At 41.1% G+C, this 24213-nt stretch overlaps 1 protein-coding gene across 1 annotated transcript in view; it reads left to right on the plus strand.

The window, feature by feature from the left end:
• FNDC3B (fibronectin type III domain containing 3B) overlaps positions 1-24213 on the plus strand; it is a 183047-nt gene that overhangs the window by 72037 nt on the left and 86797 nt on the right. The window contains exon 4 of the mRNA XM_017726881.1: positions 18807-18883. Coding sequence (XP_017582370.1) covers positions 18807-18883 — 77 coding nt within the window. The remainder of the gene's footprint in view (positions 1-18806; positions 18884-24213) is intronic.

The raw sequence follows: 24213 nt of genomic DNA on the forward strand, positions 1-24213 counted from the left end.
GTTTAAAAAAGAAATGTGATGGCATGTTATTACTTGTGGATATGTTGTTGTAAGTCTGAGTCGTGAGGCTTGGAACAGCTTTCAGTAGATGACGTACCTTCTCGTGCCTGAATAAAGATAGACGTGCTGCCTTGGGTTCTGTGTTGGAATTCCCCCAAATAGATTTCATCTCGTAATTTCAAACAATTTGTGGTATCTTCTTTGAATTTTGTTTTCCATTGTTCATTGTTAAACCGCTCCTGCCTATAAACCCAGACCTGTTTCATCTCAGTGGCAGATTGTCACCTCTATATACCTGGGCTGCACGTCATTTGGTGGCCATGTTCCTGTGGTAAAGGTAAATGGTTTCCTTCCCTACCCTCTTCTTTTGGGGATTATTGCATATTTTAGGTTTCTGAGCATTTTTTGGAAACAGTTGTTTTTGAGATGGGGAAGAAGATGATTGATTTTAGTGTGTCTTTTTTTAGCCTGGCACATGGTTTCTAGTGTTCAAAGATGAGGAACAGGCAGAGTTGAATCCCATACTGAAATAAGGCTTCAGGTCTAATAACTTGGTATCTCCATGGCCAAGAAGTGATCACTTGGTGCTGCCAGACGTGTCTTCTTTCATGTGTTACTTAGTTCTTAGCTAAAGTGCAGTAGCATCTAAATGCAGAGGATGGATAATTTAGGTGTTGGCATATGTGTCTTAATGCCTGAATTTGCCCTGGAGTAAATTCTCAGTGTTCAGGTGTGTTAATCGAGGCTCAGTGCCTGGCCTAATTTAACATTTGAAGAAGAGGGGAATAAAATGGGCTGGAAAAAGATAGCAGGAAGGGAGGAACTAGGTAACCTTGCTTGTGAGGCAGGCTATTCATGTAGAGTAATCTGGATTTATTTTTCCCCCACCTTTCCCCTATTTCTGTGTCGTAGCCTGATGATAAAGGGCTTTTCCCAGAGTTATTTTCTGTTTGAGTTTAATGTCAGTGTGGAGATTAAAGATGTTTGTTTTCCATTGGCTTAGTAAGTCTAAATCCAGCCTTTGAAGTCGGGTCATTTGAGATTCTTTAGATGAAAAATCAACTCTTTATTTGGTAATCTACCCAACACCCTCAGATTTCAAGCTTAAATAAAATGCTGCCTCTGCTACAAATGATGTCAGTATTGCCTGAGGTTTGTTTAAGCAGAAAGCTGAAGTCAGCTTGAACAAAACTTGGCAAAAGTGGGATGTTTTATTCATGTGGATGATTTGAATAATGTCCCAGAGTTTCCGTGGTATAATTTTGTTGCACTTAATGTTTAAAGAGATCCCTGTCCCCTTCATTTAGGGAAAGCCCTTTGGTTGGGATTCATGTTTAGGCTTATGGTGAGTGGTGTATTATTGCAGTGTAAATACAGACTTTTTCCATACACACAAGCTCTCCTAACATTTATGGAGCTCTGCTGAGGGCTGCAGGGCAGTACCTGAGAGACATGGTGCTGCCAGCCTTGGAAGCTGGGAGGCAAATGGAAAAAACATCCCATGAGTTTCAGGGTTCCCACTTACTTACCCTCCCTTTTTCTCCTGCTCATCCTTTGCACGATGCCTTTTGAAGCTTTGGAGAAGGAATTTACCCCTCTTCACTGAACATGTCAAGGAGCTCATGGGAAGGTTGTTCTTGAGCTGGGGTGTATCAGAGTAGAAAATTGCTCCTGGTTTTACTCTGTTCTTCTCCCTTCCTAAAATCCCAACAACAGACAAGCCAAAAAACCCACCTCCAGCCCAGCTACTGACTGTACTGGGGACAAGCATCAGCTTCAGAACAGGAGGTGGGATTGTGGTGATGCAATGCCCCTTTGTATCATTAGTGCGTTCAAACAGGGCTGTTCTCATGGATTTTTGTAGTTTTGAGGTTTTTTTTCTCTGAATCTGCCCCTCCATGAATCTATTAGAAGCAGGATGTTTGATTAAGTATGTAGAAGTTGTGGGTCTCTCCGTTAGGGCTGAGTTAATGAATTCCACAAGTGCAAAATAGCAATAGTTAAGATGGAGCACACGTCGGGCAGAGAAAAGCTAATTACTTCCATTGATTGCTTGGAGGCCTGGTGCCGTATGTCAGTCTCTTTGTATTGCAGAGACTTCCCAGCTTCCTGAGGCAGGAGCTGATGTTATAACCACAGATGGGGATGAAGCCCTGGCTCAGTCCTGCTGGGATGCAGCGAGGTGGGGCAGAGGGGAAGGAGCGCAGGCATGAACCTGCGATTCCCTTGCCCTCACCCCTGCCAGAATGGGTGACAGGAGGCTGGCGAGGGTGTGTGAACATCTCTGTGCCCACCTGAAAGGCAGATGTGATCAGGAGAGGCAGAAGATCTCTGTGCATTTCTAGGGAAGGCTCCCACTGCTGGCTGCTGATGCTGGGTAAAAGCTGCAGTTTGCTGTTCCTTGGCTGAGGGTGTATTTTAGTTTTAATACCCACTGCTAACTTGCAGCCTGTTTGTCGCTTGGTGATTGTGATTAGTTACTTTTGAAGCACTCAAAAAGCCATAGCATTAGGAACCAGCTAAGTATCCAAAGGCAGATTTGTAATATTGTCCAAAAGTTTAAGCTACTAAAGATACACTTAACTATAATTCCACGGTATTTCCTCCCTGTTTTCCAGCTTTTGAATATTTTTTTGGATCCCAACCTAATGCTGAGTGGAGGGAGACAGCTTTTTTTCTTGTAGAGCCCGTTGAATTGTGAGTGGGGCATAAAGGGGTGTTTGTTCTGGAGCCCGAATCTGATGGGCTGCGGGAGCCCCGACAAGGGCCCGCAGTGCTCCTTGCGCCGCGTCCCAGGAATGCTGCTGTTTGCCGAGGGGATGGCTGGGCTCACTGTCCAAACAGATCTCTGCTTGCCAACTGGGAACATATTGCAGTCTCTGTGAGGCACTCCATCACGGCTTGAATAGCTCCTCTTGTGCTCAGGCCCTCTGAATGCGAGAGAGAGAGAGAGAGAGAGAGAGAAATATTCCTTTCAGCCTTCTGCAATGTCAAAAAAACCTTTACTGACTGTATGAGAGCATTGCCTTAATGCAGGGGTTCAGAAAGGGAAGGAAGTTAAGAAGAAGGGATGGGATTTTTACCATTTGTTGCTATATTTTTAGATTTAAACTTTTCTTCACATTACAGTGTTGCTGTATCTGCTATTTCTTGGGGAAAAAAAATTGTGAATGCACATTTTTAACATACCACTCTGTTTATTTGAAAAAATGTTTGCTGTCACTAGCAAGTTCATCCCAGCTCTTTTCTAGGAGACTAATGTAGAGCTTGTAAAATAATTCATTTCATCTTCTTAGCCTTCAGCTGTAGTTTGTAAACACACTCGTGTTTTGGAAAATTACCATAGTAAGGCCTGATTCCACAGCAGCATGTGCATTAATTGATCCATTACCTGTGCAAGCTTATCTGGAGTCAAAGGATTTTATACAAGCTTAATTCTATGCTTGTGATATTTGGTTGTAGATAACTTGATACGATTTTGGTGAATTGATCTGAAAATTGTAATACGAAGTGTAGTAACTTGAGGCTCTTTGCAGCACAAGCAAAATTTTGCCCTTGCTCCCTTCCCTCCCCCAAGCAGCATTCTCCCATTCCCAAACTATATTTACATCTAACTTAAATAAACATGGATTATAATTCCTTTAAGTGCAGTGCTCATCTATTTTTGTTTTCGGAATGCTTCACAAGCAATTTTGCAATTCCAAAGTGGCGGAGCTTTTTGCATGGAAGGAAAAGCTGTTGTGAAAACGGGAAATAAAAAATGCATTTAAAAGCCAAGTGAAAAAATCCTGAGTTTTGCTCAGGACTTGACAGTGTGCACACATTATCTAAGAAATAACAAGAATGTGTTTGTTCTGGGACTTCTGTGTGCAGGAGAGGGAGGAAGGACTGCTCTGCTGTCACTGTTTCTATAGTGACAGCTCATTCTCCAGTCAGTATTGACATAAACTATAGTCAATCATTTATAGCGAGAAAACATTAAAACCAAAAAAAATTAACCACCTAGGAGTGTTTATAAGCTCTTCACAGTATATTATAAATTGTATGTGGAAGTTATTCACTCTCTGAGGGTTGTGTAGTTTGCTGTACTTTGAGATGCTGATAAAATATCCGGATGTGGTGCACATTTTTATGGAATACCTGTAAATGGCTCTGGCTAATGGATTCAGTGTGGTGTTATTGCATTATAAAGTATCTGTGAGTGCATGATGGTAAGAAATTTATCTTAAAGCAGGCAAAGTTAAATCGCAACAGCAATTTTTACCAGATGTTCCCTTATCTTTTATCATTAATGTCTTGATAGTCAGAAGCCAAATTCTAAAGTAGAGTAACCTATAAGGAAGTGTTTAGTTATGGCCACATCTTACCAGAACCTCATTTGGAACTGGCCTTTGTAGGAAGAATGGGCTAAGCTTGAAACCTGAGCATGCCAGTGTAGGAGTTATCCCCAGAGATGTTGTACCACCAGCAAACACAGGATCAGGCTGGTGGGCTCCAGCTGTGGCTGCTGCCTTGCCTGTCTGACACCAGCTGTAAGGACTGTGGTACCACCTATTGTGCCAAGTTGTGAGTTCCTCTGTTTGACACATAAATGCATAATGTGTTCTTACCAGAAGGATCTGGGGCAGTGCAGCCCAGACTAAACCCCAGATGGCCACAGGTTCGCTGTAGTGGGTGCAGGAAGATCCTGAAGGCATCTTTAGCTTGTCAGGTCTTTTGAATTCCTGGTGGATAAGGGGGAGAGATTCCATGGCAGCTGCTGAATGTCACTTGAAAAGCCTGCCCAGCTCTCATCAGAGTGGCACTAAAGTTTTCCATGAAATACAGTTTGATTTTGGCAAATTTGCGTTTTCTGTAGGAAAAGCTTGGTTGGAGAATGGTTTCAGCTTGCTTGAAAGTTGCTGCTTACTGATTTGGCAAAGAGATATCCTTAGTTTTGGATGAGTGTTGGAAAAGTGAACATTTTGCTGTGCATGCAGTCACTGTAAACATTTTCCTAAGTAGATCATTGTGAGGCATTTTGCATTCTCTGGGGTTTCACCTAGATGTGGCTAGAGTATATCACATGGGATGGATGAAAATCTTCTATGACCACAAATTTATGGGTTAAAATTTCACTGTTCTTAATTTTTTCAGAATTATTTCATGTATGACACTGTGTATAACTATGCTCTGACATATAGAAATTAGAGAAAGAAAGGAGGGAAATCACTAAAACAGATGGTGTGGTACAATATTTCTATTGCACTGACACAGCAAAGTTTTTAGAAAAGATATTTTCCCTAATGCCAACTGTACTGATTAGTGTAATTCAGATGCAGGACAAAATGTGAGGTGACAAACCACATTTTTCAGATAACTTTTTGTTATTTTCTTTCACTGTTGAGTCTTAGATACTGAGGGAGAGGTATTTAGTAGTTAGGGAGATGAGCATCACTACAATTTATTTCTTCTCCTAATTCTTTCTCTTGCTGTCTGATAGTTTCTCCTCTTTGCTGTGCTCTCCTATAAAGGGAATATTAGAGCTTGCAAGGTAATGTGTGATGGGATTTAGAGGTTCTTTAACACTGTTCTGTGCAAGGTGTAATTTTTGATGCTCAACTTTCTCTTGGCAAATAAATGAGGTGACTCTGATTCTGTTCTGCCAGCTCATGTCTGGGGTTCAGCATAAAAATACTTAATGCCTCATGTTCAGATTCTCTGGTGGACAGTGTCGTTGCCTACAAACCAAAGGCTCACTTGCCTTCCAAGGCTGGGGTGACCTGGACGTGAAATGCAGCATCAGGAGTGTGATACAGAGAGTGTGCAGCAGAGAGGAGCAGAAAGAAAAGGAGATGAGAAGCTCATGGTCAAAACTTGAACTCTTTGCTTTGGAAAAAATCACCGTATTAGGTCTTTAGGGATGCTGCAGATCGAGACAAGAAGCTTATTAGAGAAGTACATGTCTGTGGCATGAAGTATTTATTTCTGAATGCATCCTCTTTCTTGGCCAGAAACCCATTTCTAGGTCTGAAATAAAAGCACAGCAGACTTAGAAATCACATAGAAGTTGAGTAAAATGGTTTAACATAATGAAATGAACCTATTAAACACTCCCAGCAAATAAAGCAGCAAGTGCATGAGGTGTGTTTCTCCGGAATGCTTTTTTCTGGTATTTTCCAACTCAGTTGCTGCACATCATTGCAATCTTAACATCAGAAAGGCTTGTGGTAAACAACGCAGTCTTCAACCACAAAGGTTGGTGAGTGTTAATTTCTGGACTTCCAAAGAAAATAACAGTGATATTGGGATTTTTTTGTATTTTCCAGTGATACTAATTTCTCTGCATTATTTGCTTCTTAGCCAGACCTTATGATGTGTGCACATTTCAGTAACTTCTTGAGGGGCAACTGCATGAGCAAATACAGGGGAAAACAGTTGAGTCACGAGCCTGAGCCCCATGAGAATAGATCTGAAGCCAGCATGATGCAGTGTTACAGAAACAGGGCTTTCTTCGAGCTGTGGAGACTCTGAGTCACCAGGACAAATTGTTTTTGTTATTTTGGGTTTTTTTAATTGTGTGCTGGGAGGGCTAATGCACAAACTCGTATGACCCAGTGAGTTGTTTTGCTCCGTGTTAGATACTGTTGGATGTGCAGCAACTCTGACTCCAGGTATTCCTGTCCCTTCATCAGCACTGCTGTTGATGGCAGTGCTGCCTGGTCACTGGAATGGTTTAGAGATAAATAAATGCTGTTCACTGCTTGAGTGGAAGTGAGGAGAAAGAAAAGGAAGAAACATGCCTGTGGAATCTTCCCTGTTTTGAGAGTGAAGCACTTTGGTTGTGGGTGCAGTGCTCTAGTTGCACAGTTGTATCTGTGTGAAGTTTTGGGGTTGTAGAAATACCATTCAAACTTGAGAGTTGGAACTTGAGCAGAATTTATGGTTTCTACCTACATCAAAGTTGTTTAGGGACAGAAATGCTAGAAAGAGGGATTTGCTTTCTTTACTTTTTTTATTGCTCAAAAATAAATTAAATGAAACAAGGTGGGTGAGATTTGTGTTTTAATCAGTCAGATTATCCCAACCGTGGAAGTGTTCATGGCCAGGGTAGATGGGACTTGGAGCCGCCTGGTCTAGGGGAAGGTGTCCCTGCCCATGGCAGGAGGTGGAACTGGGTGAGCTTTAAAGGTCCCTTCCATCCCAAACCATTCTGTGCTTCTATGATTAAATTAAGGCTGCTGTGCTCCCTATTTCTGTCAGGACACTCACAGTCCTTGCACTTGTTTGCACGTCCAAACCACAATGACCAAAGATATGTTTTAGAATTTTACCTTTCGAAATTTGTCATTACCCATATTTTCTTAGCTGCCACTTCCCCTCCCTTCCCTTTGGACTCTTCACTTCCTTTACTAACTGAGATGTTAGATCCCAACAATAGAGCTGAAGTAGAAATTCAAATAGTTCAGAAGACAGTTTTTCAACCCAAGGTTGTTAAGAGGAAATCAAGAGCATTCCTTGAATAGTTGCGAAGTGGCTAAATCCCTTCTCCCTGCGCCCCACTCCTCTCTGCAAATTCCAGGCCCTGCGGGTGGAGTTGTCATGGCGGGCTCCTCTGCCGTGTGGGTAATCCCTCTGGGAACCTCTTTAGCCTGGGAAGGGCCCCAGAAATGGGATTATTCCAACGCAACTGCGCCCATGGAGCCTCCTGAGCGGAGACAGCCCCCGGCAAGGCGCGGCTTTTCCTCCTCTGCTGGGAGGGAGATGCCGAAGACCTGGAAATGCTGAAAGAAAAGCATTTTACTCACACGTTTGAAAACTCTGTAATGAGCTCTGAAGAGTGATGGCCAGTTGAAATGCTCGTTCCCTGGAGGACAGGGGGCTTTTAATCTCTAGCAAGCTGCACGATGAATATTTTGGGTAGTAAATTAGTTTCACAGTTGCTGTAGCCAACAAAAAATCCCCTTTATTGCACCTGAAAATTCAGAGTATTTCAAACGTGCTGTGGAGAAAGCGTCCTAGAACCATTCCGGTTGGAAGTGTTATTTGAATAATTAGAATAATTTAGTTAATTACATGGTATTTGGTTCTCATCAGCAGTTAATTTATATAGAAAGGGCAGAGTCTCAGTCTCCCCGCTACATCGTGCTGTGTGCTAGGATTTTTTTTGTCTGGGAGCATGAGAAAATCAGAATTTATGGTTTATTTTTTGAAGGATGCAGTGTTGTCAGTAGCCCAGAGGCATGTTTTAAACACAACTAACGTGCTCCGTGCTCAGCTCAGAAATATGAGAGATGAAGTGAAAAGGAGGGCAGGATGACAGGGTCCTTCAAGCATAACCTGGTGACTCACAGCCTTCCTCCTCACCTTGAGTGTTTATAAATGAGAGCAGGATGTGAAAAACTGAGTTAGTGCCTTTCTGGGACAGCCCCTGTGTAGCTGAGGAAGAGTCTGCTGGAGTGGAAGCCGTGAGGAGGAACCAGAGTCAGCATAACCGGCTTCCTGTGCCTCGCTGAGATTCAGGTGGGATTTGAGCACCTTCCTTAGGCTTGGCACGACTGCAAGAGGTTCAGAGACCAGCAGCCAAGAGAATGGGGGGGGCTCTGTGAACATGTGAGAAAAGCTTGGCAAATGGGTTTTGTTTGGGCTATGGAAGGATAGGCTCGAGGGAGATGGAGCAGTGAGGGATTTCAGGAAAGGTTGTTGGTAGGAAAACAATAGAAGGCTCCTCTGTTACGAGTGGAGAGTGAAGAAGCAAAAATGTTAGAGGAAAGAAGCGCAAGTTGGACACGTTTCCAATGCAAAGGCAGGTAGGCAGTGGGGATTTCATGGAGCTTCGGTCACTGGAGATGCTGAAGAAGCAACATCAGTGAGGAGAGTTGGTGCTCCAGCAGCTCCTGCTTTCACGGAAATATTTGTCTGCTGCGCTCTGATCTAGGAGAACAATGCTCTGAGAATTCTCCACTTAAGATGCAGCTTTTAATTTTTTAATTCTTAATGAGAATTAAATTGTGAAACCCCTGTGAAGGAAGGAGGAGCTGGCTCTGTCTCTGGCTTGAGCAAAGCTCAGCTGGGAAAGCCCTGGGCTCACCAACAGCATCTCCAAGCCCTGTGCTGAATGTCACACTTTACATTTTAGCTTGAATTTTTTTCCACGTTAATTCTGGTGTAAGTGCAGTACTGAAATGAAACTCACAACAGAGGGACAGAGAATATTAATATATAGTGAAATTTGGTTTTAATACTTACTGAATATATATGTATGAATGAAAAATATGTATATATTATGTATATATGAAATGTGCTTTTTACTCCAGGGAGATGGCAGTTCACCACAGCCTCACAAAATAGCCCAGCACATACTTGAGAACCACCAGTATTCATGATTGTCATTCCCTCCCCACCCTCACACGATAAAGAGTGCTTATTTGTGACAGGTGGATACTAATTGCTGTGTTTTTGATGAGCACATTCAAACAGAGACTTTCAGATGATTCACTGAAGTTCAGGATCCAGACATGTCACAAACAAAACTCATCAGCCCTGTGATGGTGATGGGTGGCACTGTGGCAGGGCTGGGTGGGGAGGGAGGGGGTAGGAGGTTTGGTTTAGTTCAGTTTTCACTGGCTGGCTGATATTTCTCCCTGTGGGTGGACAGGTAAAGAATAGCTGTCACCTAATTGCTGCCTTGTTTGGGGCAGGTGGAAGAGAACATTCTGTGTAACTTCACTGTTGGCCAGGTTTGGCTCTGTTGCCAGTTGTACAGTCCTTCTGGTGTTGCCATGGGTATGCAATAATTATATTATGAATAATTGGAGCATTTTCTTCTACTGTTGCAGGAAAGTGGTGTTGTATAATTATTGCTGCCTTTGATGGAGGTTGTGCTCAGAGCTGAGCGTTCAGCGTTTGTATAAACCTGTTGCAGAGAACAAAACTTTCTGCAAGTGAATGCCCTTTTATAAATGTGGCTGAAAGCTGACCAATGCGCACACACATTCCCCAAAAACCATTTACATCACTAGAATGTGTTGAAGAGCTGTCTCAAAATTGAAAAGGGAAAAATAACATTTTTAGTGATGTTCTCATGGCCTGTTGTTTCTCCTTGAGGCGAATAGTGTCATACTGTATGCAAATGGCAATGCTGTTGATAACTGGTGCAAAAATAAAATAATTCTCATTTCAGGACATGTGTTTCCCTTAAAACTGAGGTCAAAAGTTAGTGCACTGCTTGTATAGATCTGGTAGGAAGCTGAGCTGGAGGGTCCTAATCCTAAGGGTCCTTTTGCTGTTCAAAGCTTTAGCAGTGTAAAAACTTCATAAATGAGATTTTTTGATGCTGACAGAGATCTCCTATCATTTGTGTGGGCTGGCAGTAGTTACTTGATGGGTTTTCCCCATTTCTAAATTCAGCTTTGTGGTCTCCTTTTCTCTAGTGTAGCCTCCTGCAAGGGACAGGCCGAAGTTTTCTGTGCAAAATCTTTTCTCTCTCACGTTTCTTGGTAGTGCTGTTCTCTCTGTTTGTCCATGGACATTCTGGCACATTTTTGTCATAAAACCAATGGTTATGCAAAGGAAAAGAAGACCGTAGATATGAGGAAGACTTTTTTTTTCCAAAACAGAGTATTTTTTCTGTGATACCCTACAATTTTTTAGCAGTCTGAAGTTTTAGTCAGGCTTAAGTATTGCTTTATGACCTAAATCCTATTCTGGGTTTGTGTCCAGTTGCATTCCCACAAACTTCCTGTGTGACCCTGCAGCAGGCATTTCATTACTTTGTCCCACAGTTTCACTCGTGAAGCGAGGAGAATAACAACCCTGCTCCAGCCAGATGTTCTGGGGATGGATTCGTGAGTCCTTGTGGGGTAACGTGGTGCTGGGTCACAGAAACGCTTTTGTGCTCCTGCCTCAGATGTCAGGATGTCATCTTGGGCTAATATTCCTCACGAAATGAATGTCTCTCCAGTTTCAGGTTATTGTGTTGTGGCTTGTGTGCTAATGGATTAATTTCAGATGTTTTCAAGTAGTTGGTTGTTCTCTTTGTTTCCAAAGTAGTCCTAATTTATTTAACAGTATTTGCCATTCAAGTCAACTGATTTTAGACAGATGTTTGTCTCTTGTGTTTCAGTCTAGACATTTATGATTTACAATCTGTAGCCCATCTGGTGAATTGCCATGGGAATATGCTTATTTTCAATGCTTGAAGTATTGCAACATACTCTTTGCAAGTGTTTTTGCAGTAGCAACTGGTGAGCCAACCATCAGAAAGGATTTATTTTAGCAAAAGACTCTGACTTGTTTGTTCAGATTAGGACAGGAAAATACTCAATTTCTGTTCAAAACAACAAAAAATGTTCCACTCCAAAATGTTGCCTGTAAATTGAAACTCTAGAGTGGTAGATACATGGGTCTAGTTTTAAAAAGAAACAAAACCCACCTGGGAATGTTGAAGAACTGAAGAATCCACCTTGTCCAGCTCCATTCTCTGTGGCTGAAGAAGTTTACTTGTTCTAACCTTTTAGAAAGACTTTAGTGAGCTTGAGATGGTCCAAGTTTCTCATAATGTGTAAATACAAATATCATCACTGCAGAATGTGGTTACTGGTGTTTTGTCACTGGTGTGGGGTAGCCATACGCTCTGGGACTGGATCCTTGTCCCCAGGTGCTTCCTCCTTCCCTTCCAGCCCCATGGCAGGAGGAGAGGCTGTGGATGCACCAGGGGAAGATGTGCCAGGATGCTGGACAGCCTTTTGACCTTGTCTGGACTCTTCTCTGCTTGTTAAATTAGTGCAGTGTGGTGATCCCCGAAACCAAAGGTGCAGGATGGCAGGTGAGGAGCAGGACAACTCCTTGTGCTCTCAGGATGAGTATCTCCGAATGCAAACCACTTCATGTTTGAAACAACAAACGTTTGATGCTTGAAAAGTTATTAATTCATAGTTCTGTGGTGGACAGAAGTGAGCATTTAACCTGACTTCCTCTCAGAATTCGGCTGAAGTAGTGCTGCTGTGTGACTGCTGCAGTACCGTGGCTGCTTTGGACAGGGCATGTTCAGGGCAACTGATAGTTTTTAGTTAATTTCCTGTTTTTACAGGTTACGGCATTATTTCTAGAATAGGCCCCAAACCAGAATACAACATCTGGGAGACACACATTGCAAACTAGCACGCTGCTGAGTAGGAGTCTTGTGGTTCTGACATGAAAGCTTGGGGTGCTGTTGTTTAACTCCAGACTGGACGTGCTCGAGCCTCCCGCTGTGTGCAGCAGGTCAAGTAGCAAACACCGGTAACGCAGGCAGCTTTCAAGAGGCTCCAGTGTAAACAGCAAAGGTGCCATCATGTAAATAAGCCAGAAAATGCTCCAGAAGCTGTCTGCTGGATGCATTTGGCAGGAATTTCTGAGCGGTTTGATTGGATGTTTGGTTGAGTGAGTTTGTCTGCACATGTTGAAAGCATCAGTCAAATCCAGACTGGAGCGTGGCTGGTACTGTCGGGTCTGTGGCTGCAGAGTCCAAGGGCTTGAATGTGTCACTTGAGTGTTTGGGGTTTGCAGTTTGGTGTTAAAAATGATTGTGCACTGGAACTCTAAGACATCAATGTGTTTTTTATAACTTGTATTGGTTTGGCATCTTATTTTTAATTATGTTTACGGCAAATCGACTTGACAATCTGTGAGAGTGAGTAAAGAACTGTTGTATTTGTAACCTCTCCTAATCTAGTCCTGGGATTTAGAAAAAACATGAAGTAGTCACAGAAGTCACAAAGGAGTTCAAGAAGTGTGTGTTACCTACATCAAAAGTGCTTCAATCTCCACTGTCAAACCCTGTGTTTGCACGTACAGAGGTGACTGTGCTCGGTGGTTAAGCCATGCACCTGGAGGATTTCTCAGGCTGATACATTTTTTCTTTTAGACATTCCATTTACATTTAAATAGTCATTTGTTGCAGGATCCAAGATAATTTGAAATTCATGGAGCCATTTCTGTTAAACTTGAGGGTTTTGGTAATGTTTTTGTACTCTTCAAAGGTGAAGGAATTACTTCATACTATTAAACTGTGATCTGAATAGAAAATAACCAGTTGAGGTGCCAGAGTGTGAATGGGCGTGTGGCAAGCATCCTTTCATTCACATCTTGGTGTGTAGATGAGGTCATCTTAAAAATATTGACAGATCTGTAGGGATAAGCAGGATAAAACTTTGCCTGCTGCCTGTTTCAGGCATGAGCTGGTGCTGTGGGATGGCCAAGTGCTGGACACGTTTCTTACATTTATCAAAGCACAGGGTTATTGGTAACATTATTTTAACACCTTTCACTACCCTGCCATTGGCAGGTTGAATGCAGCATGGGTGGGACTTTTTTTTGCCATTTCAGAATTCTCCAAAGGTATTTTTTAAAGCTGTCATCCCTTCAAGCACTTAATATTGTTTAAGCTACTCCTTTTTTTTTTCCTCGAATGTGGAGCTGCTTTAATCTACAAATTCACACTGATCTAAGGACAAAGTATTTAGATCTTGATCAGCAGCAGGTTTAAGACCCCTGTGTCCTAGGAACTTGGGTAGAAACCAAGACTCTGCCTTGTACCATACGTGAGCAGAGTTAAATTAGTGGCTGAATTAGCTCTTGTCTAGGCGAGAGTGCACCTCAAAATTCTGGTGATATTTTATGTGAAAGCTCTTTACATCCTGTTTTAAAGGTTTTTACAGAATGCTCTGACATGCTCATGTTTGCTTGTGCTAACAAAGAGTTTTAGGCTGTGGCCAAAAGGCTGGGAAAAACGCTCACCACAGCTCTGCTGCAGAGGAAAGAAGATGAATGGAGGATCCAGGGTTTTTTTTTTTCTTGTCATCACCTTGTTTAGTCCGTAAGCTGCTTTGAGAATAACCAAGTGGAGGGAGAAGACACGTGTGCCTGACAGGGAGCCTGTTTGTGCTTGTTTCATTGAGGAAATTGTTCCGGAACAGCTGCTCATCCATGTGAAAATGCAAACCCTTGGGTCCCAGCCAAGGTCAGCAAGCCCTGGGTCATTTGTTTTAGCAAAGCAGACCAATTTGCCCTTTAATTATCTCTCCTTTTCATTCTGTCACACCTCTTGCTTCATAGATTTACTTCTTGAGAAACACCACATGTGAAGATGTGATACCAGTTTTGTTGTGGATCGGGGGAGGCAGAATAAGTTCTCATGGGTTAATTTTAACAGTTAAGTTTTATTAAATATAATGCATTTACCTCCCTGGATTTAATTTTTTACTTAGCTGGTTCAGTAGGTTCTTGTTATTAAAATGTACAGGATTCTTAACTTTCAAACTCAAATTGCAAAACCACTTAATTTCATATTGTTTCTCTACTAGTGCAGGTATTGTGGTGTGAAATGGTAAATTGGTATGTGTTTGCTGGAAACAGGGCTGAGAAATTCCTGAACTTCAGGACATTTCCAGTAACTGCTGTCAGAATGGGAACTTAATAACGAAGCCTGATAGAGTTTGGTAGTTGCAAAACAGTCACTAGAAACACTGTGTAAAACATATGCCGGTGTGCTGGAGCTGGATGTGAAAAATATTCTACAGGGGACATAAAAAAGAGAGAAAAGCAATGGTCTCTAAGCACTCAGGAACATGGTGTGGTAAAATGACTTCTTTGCCCTATAATGTTATGTGGAAAGAGGGAAATAGGAAAGAAGTGTTGCTATAGCTGGAGGAACTGAAATGCCAGATTCAGGCCTCTACAATTTAAGGAAAGAAAACTGATTAAAGTGATCTTTAATGCATGCATTAAAGGTCACTAGGGAACAAGGAAAAAAGTGTACTTATTCCAAAACTGGTTTTGTACAAGAAATTTGAAAGTGTCGTGGGTTGCAATCCAGGCTATAATTAGCCTTGAAAATCTTGGGACAGAAGTTTCTGAAGTATATGGTGACATTTTTCCTGAAGGAATACAAATGACCAGAAGAACTGTCAATCTCTGCATGACAGGAACATCCTTGTGCCAGGGCAAGTGGGAGACAGAGGTGGAAGAGATTCCTGCTTTGATGTGCAATAAAATCACCCAGTAAAACACAGCACAAGAAGGAATAGAATGATTGTTGTCATTTTTGTTAGACTGAGCATGCAGGTGTTTTTTAAACAGGCAATAGATTTGCAAAACCTTGTTGGTTATCTGAAATGGTTAAAATAATCAGCTTTAATGCCATCAGAGGGGTGACAGAGCAGCAGAAGAGAGTAGGTGTCTGGGAAGAGGAGGAAAGGCTCAGACTGGGGTGTCAAGCTGTTAATAGTTCTGCCACAATACGAGGCTGAGTTGCTTCTTTTACTTATTCAAAGTTTTATTCTGTTAATTATTAGCGTGTTAGGGAAACTGTGCTCTGTCTGCTGGGGACAACTGGGGTCTGGCACCTGCCTGCTGAGGTGGGCATTGGGGCTTCCAGCGTGGTGCCTCCTGCTTTTCCTGTTCTGTCAGAGGAGGGGGAATAATTTCCTTGCACCTGCATTTTGGACAGGGCAGCCCTCCAGGAGTCAGAGGAGATGTGCTGTATTCCCGGGAAAGAAGCTCGGGGTGGAATTTGGCTGGTGGCTTTGTCGGCAGAGGTGGCCAAGCTCTGCTGGCTCAGTTTCATTAGGAACTCAGGAGACAACCCCTGTTTTTTAAGAGGTTTGAAAAGTATTCCAGCGAGCTCACTGCAGTGTGCAGCATCTCTGACAGAATGGAGGGACATTTCTCATTTAAAGTAAACTTTGTGTTGAACCACGAGCTTCAATTAAAACTTGCAAAGTTGTGATTCCCAAGAGTACACATTATTTACATCTCTCCTGTGAATAGAAGCAGCTGAGGAGCATCCTCTTCTAAAGTTCTGCTTTTTAACAGGTCAAAACTATTTGAAATAACCAAAAATACTGCAAAAAAAAAAAAAAAAACCAACCAAAACAACCCAACTCCAAAACCAACCAAACAAAACTCAAGCCAAACAAAACGTTTGGTTTTATTTTAGTGTTAATTAGGGAATGGTTTGACAACAAGAAGAATCTTTAATAATTGCTGGGACTCATTGAGCTGTGGAGGTGGGGGTCTTTATTTTACTACCACTTGAAGTTGTTTTGATAACGTTGATGAGAGGAATGCAATAATGTATGCTAAAGTCATTTGGCTAACCCTGAAATCAAAGCACTGGAAACAAAATCTAGCTGCAAATCACCAGGCTGTCAGTCTTTTAAAACCTGTTATCCAAATGACTTTAACAGTTTGTGGGTCATATGCAAGGTTAAGACTCATCTTGCACAGTGCACGTTTTGATGATAAAACACAATATTCCTTTTTTTTTTTTATTGGAGTGGAAGTGTTACAGTCAGCAGTATCAGTGTGGGAGTTTGATTTCTTCCTGCAAGTAGATCACTACTCCATATGAACAGTTGGCAGAAGGTTTGGAAGGACAGATATGAGGCATGCCGAGCAAACTGCTGCTTATTTGTTGTATATATCTGCTCTCTACGTAGAAACTCCAAAACTGTCCCATTTTTAAGTTTATTTCCAAGTCAGAGTAGCTATTTTTGAGAACGACTGGCCAAGACAACTAAAACAAGTTTTGGTGAGGGGCTGAAAAAGATTATGCATAAAGCTTCATTCTATTGAGCAATATTTACGTGCAATATTTAAATTATTTTCTATTTCAGTGGTGAACTCAGGATTTTTTATTTTATATCAACAGTTTTTCTTGCAGTTTTTTGGGTTTGAGACATCACTGACAAGGAATGTGTTGTGTAACTGTTAACTATTCATTTTACCTATTCTCAAGCATGTTCTGTCCTGAGGAACTGAACAGCTCTTGATAATCCAGTGTGGATTAAATCCCCCAAAAAAGCATCATTGCATATTCACAATATCAGCATTTACATTTTATATACTGTCCGGCTTACTGTGGAGCAAAACTTGGCAGTGTATACAGACCAGAGTGAGTTCAGAGAGAAATGAAAAACTATATTCCTCAAAAGAAGTTTGCAGAGATTTTTTTTTTGATAGGGAAAACACATTTATTCAAACAATATTTCTGTGAAATTCTTTCTGAACCAATTGTCACCTCGTATTTTTGATGGATTTAAATAAAGCCATTTGGATGGCAGCTCCTTCCCAATAATCACTTACTGCTCAAGCTGAATTTTTCCCATTGCCACTAAAATTGTTGGCTGTCTAGGGAGATAAATATTGTTATGTGGGCCATAAGGTAAGAGAGAAGTCCATATGAGCTGAATAATAAGAAGTAGTAACTTTTTTTCCCCTTACTGGGCTTGTAGTGTAGGTAAAGTTCCCCACATAGGTGTAGGAGAGTATGAAGTCCAGAAAAACCAGATCCAAAATATTTAAATTTAAGCTTCAGAGTTCCCATTTCCCATTATACACCTGATGATGGTTTACCATATTTGAAATCTAGATGTGAGCAGTAAAATCTGTAGGTGCTGGTTAGACTGTAAATAACTGGATAGAGAAAACAAACCAAGATAAGGGGAGATAAAAATAACTCAGATGGATTCCTGTGTGTAACTTGGATTTTGGGAGGTGGGAAGTTCTGCTGATTGTACCAGAAGCAGCCTGAGGAGTATAAAAATGCACATGGATAGGGAATGACTGCTAATTTAATGTGGACTGGTTTTGCTGATATCAGACAACAGACTGACTCAGTTTGTTGTTGGAGATTTCATTAGATTAGTCTAAATTTTAGGAGCAGTCACTCCTACAGGCCATTGCATCCCATCTGTGCCTGAAGTGCTTCATATGTTTTAGTGTTCAGCTTCCTTCCCCAGAACATGATATGGTTTGGAGATGTTGGATGGCTTCTCCATCAAAGGAGATGATGGAGTTACCTTTTGTGTTGTCAGTCAAAGCTGGAATTCGGTTTGCAGTGACAAGGAGCAGAGTCTCTTGCTGAGCTCCTCTGAAGAGTTTGACCATGGGGGCAAATGGGCCCATTAACAGTTCAGTGTCAGATTTTAATGTGTAATAAGGAAAGAATGAAATTAATTTTTCTTTTCCAAGCAGTAAACTCTTGATTGCAAACATCTCTGTGGTGTTTGGGGGGTTTGTTTTACTGACTGCTCCGTGTGATGTTCCCAGAGTTAATGGGTGAATCAATGAGCAGTTGAGAGAATGATTTCCATTTTATCTAGACACTTTCTTTTAGCTGTGAGGCTCCATTTCCAGAAGCACAGTGGTTATGGCGCTTGCTTTGTTGTACTTGTACTGAGTGCCTCAAAATGGAACTTACATGTTCAGGGCTGGATTTCAGAGTGGAAACCATAAGCTTCTTGCTTGTATAACCACATTCCAAGGTTAGTCTGAATAGCTGAGATAATGAATTTGGTCTTTGTGCATTCTTAAATAGATAGATAGTTTTTCACATATGTGACTTTTTTTTTTTGCTACAATTGGACGCTTTCCTTGGGAGCTGCTTAATTCCAGGCTGCACAGTTTCTGCTTTGTTCCCTGCTCCTATGCCTTCAACAAGAATAACTTAACCAGAGTTCAGTATAGGAATTGTGGGCTGCTAAAGGACATATTGTGTTACTGCTTAATGCTGTATGAGTTGATCAGTGGGTAATATAAAGTCTATGTTCTAGCTGTTTTATGATGAAAATATTATTTCAGCAGAATATATGGTAAAGTCATTGAACAATGATCTTATTCTCTGAATGATGGCACAAGGCATTTTCCATATGCCAGAAATTAGTGGAGCTGCTCATTTTGTTATTGCAGGCTTCAAAAATAAAGCTATTTTTAACCTTTTCTGAGCAATTATACTATTTTTTCAACTAAAAAAACCTGATATCTTGTTACTTTCTTTCTATTAGGACCAGCAGAGGTTCCCATGATGTCACCCAATGGATCCATTCCCCCTATTCATGTGCCTCCTGGTTATATCTCACAGGTATGCTTCTTGAAGAATTAAAATGGATGTAAAAGCAAAAGCATTGATCCACATAGAGAAGTCTACTTGGCTGAAGTTTAATTTAGCAGTTTTAATGAAAATGGTAATACATGTATTTCATACTCCTCCTCTTCAGTGATACTACACACACATTTGCACAAGTGGCCAGGGATGTGCACCTTTACACACTGGTATTTGTAGTAGATTTGGGGTTTGAGCAGCAGCAAAAGCTCTGCACACAGACTGAGCCTATGTGTGCAACTGTATTGTTTGTGGGAGGGAGAGAAGTCCTTGATATTGGGTAATGCCTCAGATTATTGTGTGACAGAAGGGGTAGGAGGCCATGGAAGAGAGAGAAGGAGCCACTATAGCTGTAAAATATACTGTTGATCCTCAGTGTCTTTCCAGCAGAAATCCTGCAGCATACCAAGAACTGGAGGTGTTGGTGTGTTTTCAAGAATAAATGTGATTTAACCATCTATTTATGGAAAAAATGGAAAAGCTTTCGCAAAGCTCTTAGGTTTTGGAACTCTTGAACAGCTACTGCTCTTCTGTGTAAATAACCCCAGATTACCAGATTGTTCCTTCCATCTTCTGCAAAGCTTAGGCTCCTTCTGAGGTAAGGAAAAAAAAAAACAAACCAAAACCAAACCAAAAGATTGATGTGAGGCGTAACAGCTGTGAACAATACAATAAATCCAATAGTTTCACCGTTTTCCTTGAGACCTGAACCAAAAGCTTCCTTAAAAGTATGCAAAGTATTTCAGATATCCTTGATGAATAGCATAAGACCTTTTGATAGATATAGTTTGGCATCTTGTCAAGCAGAAAATAGATGATGTCCTTGAGTCCCTTCCCCTCCCCAGGAAACGTGTGAGCTTGTGTAATTCTGAAAAATTGTGGATGGCGTCATACTTAAATCCCACAAAATACTGCAATCACTCTGTGGTATTTTGACTTCTGAACAGAGTGAAAACATGCTTTAAGTATGGGGGAAGTTGTTAGCCAGCCTAGGAGAGAGGGCAGGATGTCAGGGTGGTCCTCCTGCTGCTCAGTCCTCCCAAGGGGAGTGGTTGGAGTTTTGAGACAGCATTTGGTACTTAATGCTCCTCATGGGCTCCCCTAATTTAATAAACTGGCCCATATCATGCAGAGGTTTTCCTAAAGATTTATTCTTCCTTTGAAATAACTTCTAACACCTTTTTAATATTAAAATGTTTATACCTTTCCACCTCTGTGCTGAGATAAATGGTTGGGTATAATTGGAATGCTTTCCAAACCGGAGGGATGAAAGTCTTCCAGCTGTATCTCTGTCTGAGCCCAGTTCTTCTGTAAAGCTTTTTGTGGGGCACCATAATAATTCCACTAAAGCAGCCTTTAAGTAGTTTCTTAACCAGAAAAAAATCCAACCAAAAACCCTCTTCTGAAGCAGTTTTTCCAGGGAGCTGGAAATATGTTGTAAAGTTTTAGGGGGAAACTCTGTATTTGGTGCTTTTGTGCAGCAGAATGTGTGTTCTGCTCTGTGGTGAGTGAGCCCCTCTTGCCTTTCAGACTGCTTCATATTAAATAGTAGTTGAAAGTCTGTAGTAATGAAATTAGCTCTTTATTGCAATAAATGTGTCTGCCTTATTTGCTCTTGCTTTTGTCTATTGCTTCATAGTTTAACCCACTCTTTTATGATAAACAATTAGAACACAACTTAAATTTAACATGTCAAGGGAAAGGTTATAAGGCAAATTAATGCACTCTGGGATATGAATCAAAATATATTTGATTTTGGTTTGATTTGTCCCCAAAGTGTACATCTAAGAGTCAGGCAGACAGCAGTACCCCTGCGGAGAAGTAACAGTGCCTATTAAAAAAAGGCATGAAATCTTATTTCCATTTAGTTATGCCAAGCCTGTGTGAGCTGTGAGTGTTAGCCCTGAATATTGCATGAGTTATCGAATGATTGCTGCCCTGGATTAACGTGGTGCTTCATTACCTCTCGGGAAAAATTGGCAGGAGGATGCGAGCCCTGCAAGGTCGGCCTCACTGGAAGCAGCACAAACACAGACTCTGTTTCTAGACTTCAAGGACCATGTTAATAATTGTGACTAGAAGCTGGGTTTGTTGATGTTAAGGAGATCATCCCAATGATGAGGCTTAGCCAGGGCAGGAAATGATCCAGGAAAATAATAGAAAACAAATACACACCACCAGTTCAAATCTTTCATGCTATGGTTTTGCTCTCAAAGACCAGCTCTTCAAAGAGCCAGTATATTTTGCATTATCTTTCCAGCAGACAAACCTCTGTGTACCTCTGGCAGATATGAGCAATCAGATCAGAGTTCATGTCCCTGCAATTCTTTGGGCTAAGGGTTAGTTAAATACAGATGAGAGGAAAAGTTCCTTGCTGTGCTCTTGGTGGGCAATATCTCTGCTGTAGAAGTTGATTGTGGAAGGTGACATGGCAGAGAAATCCGCATTAAGTGTGTGTGGTGCCAACAATTTTGGCTTCAACTGTTAAGCGAGATTAAGGATTTGGAGGCTAAGGTGTTAAATTTGGGGACAATATCATGGGTTGTTGTTCCTGCTTTTCAGTGTATGTCAGGGAGGAGAGAACGAGGGTTTGGAGTATTCTAATCAGAGAACTAGAAAAATGGAAATATCAAAAAGCAGGATCATTCACTTGTTTGTTTAGTGCTGCTGGCTGAGGACTGCTCTCTCTCAAATAAATTTGGAGCAATTCCACTCGAATTTGAGAAGTTACTTGTCTGTAGTTGGACATAAAAATTTGGCATGAAACTCCACTTTTGATTTTATTTACAGGTTTGTTAATATGAGATCTCTGCCACAGATATTTTAAGCCTAAAGGGCAAATTTGCTGGTTGGATCATGTGTTAAAAGCCTTCTTTGGCCATGGGGTTTGTATGTTCTGAACTGTTTAGTATGAGCCATGATCCTGCAGTTCAATATCCCTGCACCAAACACATGACATTTGACAGAACTAAAGCATAACTTTTGGAAAGAGGAATGTCTTTAAATGACATTTAAAATGGTAGAAAATCTATCCCATCCTCGAAAATCAGGATTTTGGTCCTGGGTACATCCTGTTCCCTAAGAGGGCTGTTCTCTTCCAAAAGCATGTTTGGCTAGCATCAGGTTTTAGTGACAAACTGCTCATTTGTGAGGCTTACTGCTCACAGAGCTGCTCTGGGTGTTTTGTAGACTGCAGTCAGTTGAGGCATCCTTTAGCAGGATGATCCTCATTAAAGCTTGAACACAAGGAAGGTTGTGCAGATCTCATACAGTGCAAGCCATGATCCTTTTGAGCTCATGGGCACTAGTCCTGAAGAACTGTATCATTCTAGATTTAAAGTACCCCAACATGCTTGCCAGCATTCTAGATGTTTATCTGTCTGTTTTCCACGTTGAAGGTATAGATTTAATTTGGTGCTTGATTTAATACTGATGGATTCTAAAGATAGTGATGCAAACTTGCCACGACTGGCGTGAACTCGGATTGGCATCTTTAAGAAATTAAATGAATAAATAAAATGTTGACATCCAAGTGCCTCCTGAATGAGCTCATTCTGTACTGTTTTTGGGTACAGATTGATTTATGAATGAAGTTTCAAATTAGTTTATGAAATTCCTGAAGTATTGGTTGTGGTCCACCCAGTGGCCATGTTCCAGATGGCCTTGCTGAATCTAGCACATCAAATTTAAGTGAAATAAGGGTTGTTTGGGGGTTTTTTTGAAAGCAAGTGGAAATTACTTGCATATTACCATATTAAACTCATGCAGTAAATGTGTGTTACAGAATGAGGGTGGTTGTGTTTCTTTAACTGGATCTCACAAAATACAGATACAGTTTACCTGTGCACAATTAACATGTCTTTTTCCTTAGAGTGTAATATTAAATTTCAGCGGAGAAAAATGAGACAACATGGAGCTTTGTCATGTACTTTGAATACGTGAATTATCTCTAGTTACTACAGTGATATCTGCACTGGAAAACAAGTAACATTTAAAATGGCATTCCCAAAATGTGACAGCCAATGGGGGAGGCAGTTTTATTGTACATGAGTAATGTTAACCCAGACTGCCCTGAAAGATCATCACCCACCTCATGTAGCAATTAAGCTCCCTAAAATATGGGATGAAAACCCACACAGAACTGTGCTATAATAGTATTGTTATTGAGGTGGCATGCCAGTTACACCAGCAAGCACAAAAAATACCAGCAAAAGACAATTTACCTACTAACTGTTTGAAAAAAACCCCACAAAATAATGAAAGTTTATCTCTAGGTGCCAGATGACCAGAGATATTTGTTTTCTCTAAATATAAAGTGCTAAAATTAGTAATAGCAATTACTTTTAATATTCCAGTTGCATCTAGAGACCTCAACAGGGATTAGGATTTTGTTGCTTCTTGGCACTGAAGTAGAGACAGTTTAGCAGCGTGTTTCCAGATGAATTTATGATCTTTGTAACAAATGGTTTTAAGCAGACACAAAGAATTGCAGATTTCTTCTTAAAATAGCAAAGTCGAACCTCTCTGCTAAGTTATGTTATTTTCATTAATGGATCAAACCTGACTTTCTCTGTCTTTGATGAGCTGAGTGTTGTCTCCCAGAATGGCACTACTACAATCTACTCACTGCAGGTTTTACAGGTCAAGGGATGTCTCCAGTCTTCATAGCTACCTAATGCATGTAGTGCATAATAAATCTGATTACCAACTTTGATTTGTTGAGGACAGAACAGCGTATTTAAAGACAGTATGTACAGCTTCAGAAATGTATATCAATAATTCCTAGTTTAGAGAGAAAATGCCCTGTAGGATTGGGAAATTAAGTGGGTTTTGCAAGGTCCCCTGTATTTTTGTGTTCATGTGTAAAGTAGGCACATGGAATAACAAGAATGCTGTCAGCATTCATGGGCTGGGAGGAAACAAATAAAAGATATGAGTGTCTTGGCTTTTCGACTAAAGTAATTTGGAAGGCTGGCTCATCCTCTGAGTTGGACTAGTTGGTGGTTGTAGGTTCCTCCCGACTGAAATTCTCTATTCTATCCCCTCATCTCTGGCTTCTCTCAGTCCTGTTATTTTATAGCTTCATCTAGCAGGGTAATTTCATCAAAAAGGTCTTTGACAGGACTCTGAGCTTCCCTCCCTGCTTTATAGATTATATTTCAGGAAGCTGAATCCTAATAATTTTAAATATGGTTTACATTATGTCCTGCTCAGCGTACAAACTTTCTGTCTAAATCTATTCCTTAATATATTCATCTTTCACCAGAGCACTAAACACATGTGCCTGTCTAGATGCAGAGATAAGAACT

The sequence above is a fragment of the Corvus brachyrhynchos genome, unplaced genomic scaffold (genome assembly GCF_000691975.1).
Source record: "Corvus brachyrhynchos isolate BGI_N302 unplaced genomic scaffold, ASM69197v1 scaffold162, whole genome shotgun sequence".
Taxonomy (NCBI): domain Eukaryota; kingdom Metazoa; phylum Chordata; class Aves; order Passeriformes; family Corvidae; genus Corvus; species Corvus brachyrhynchos.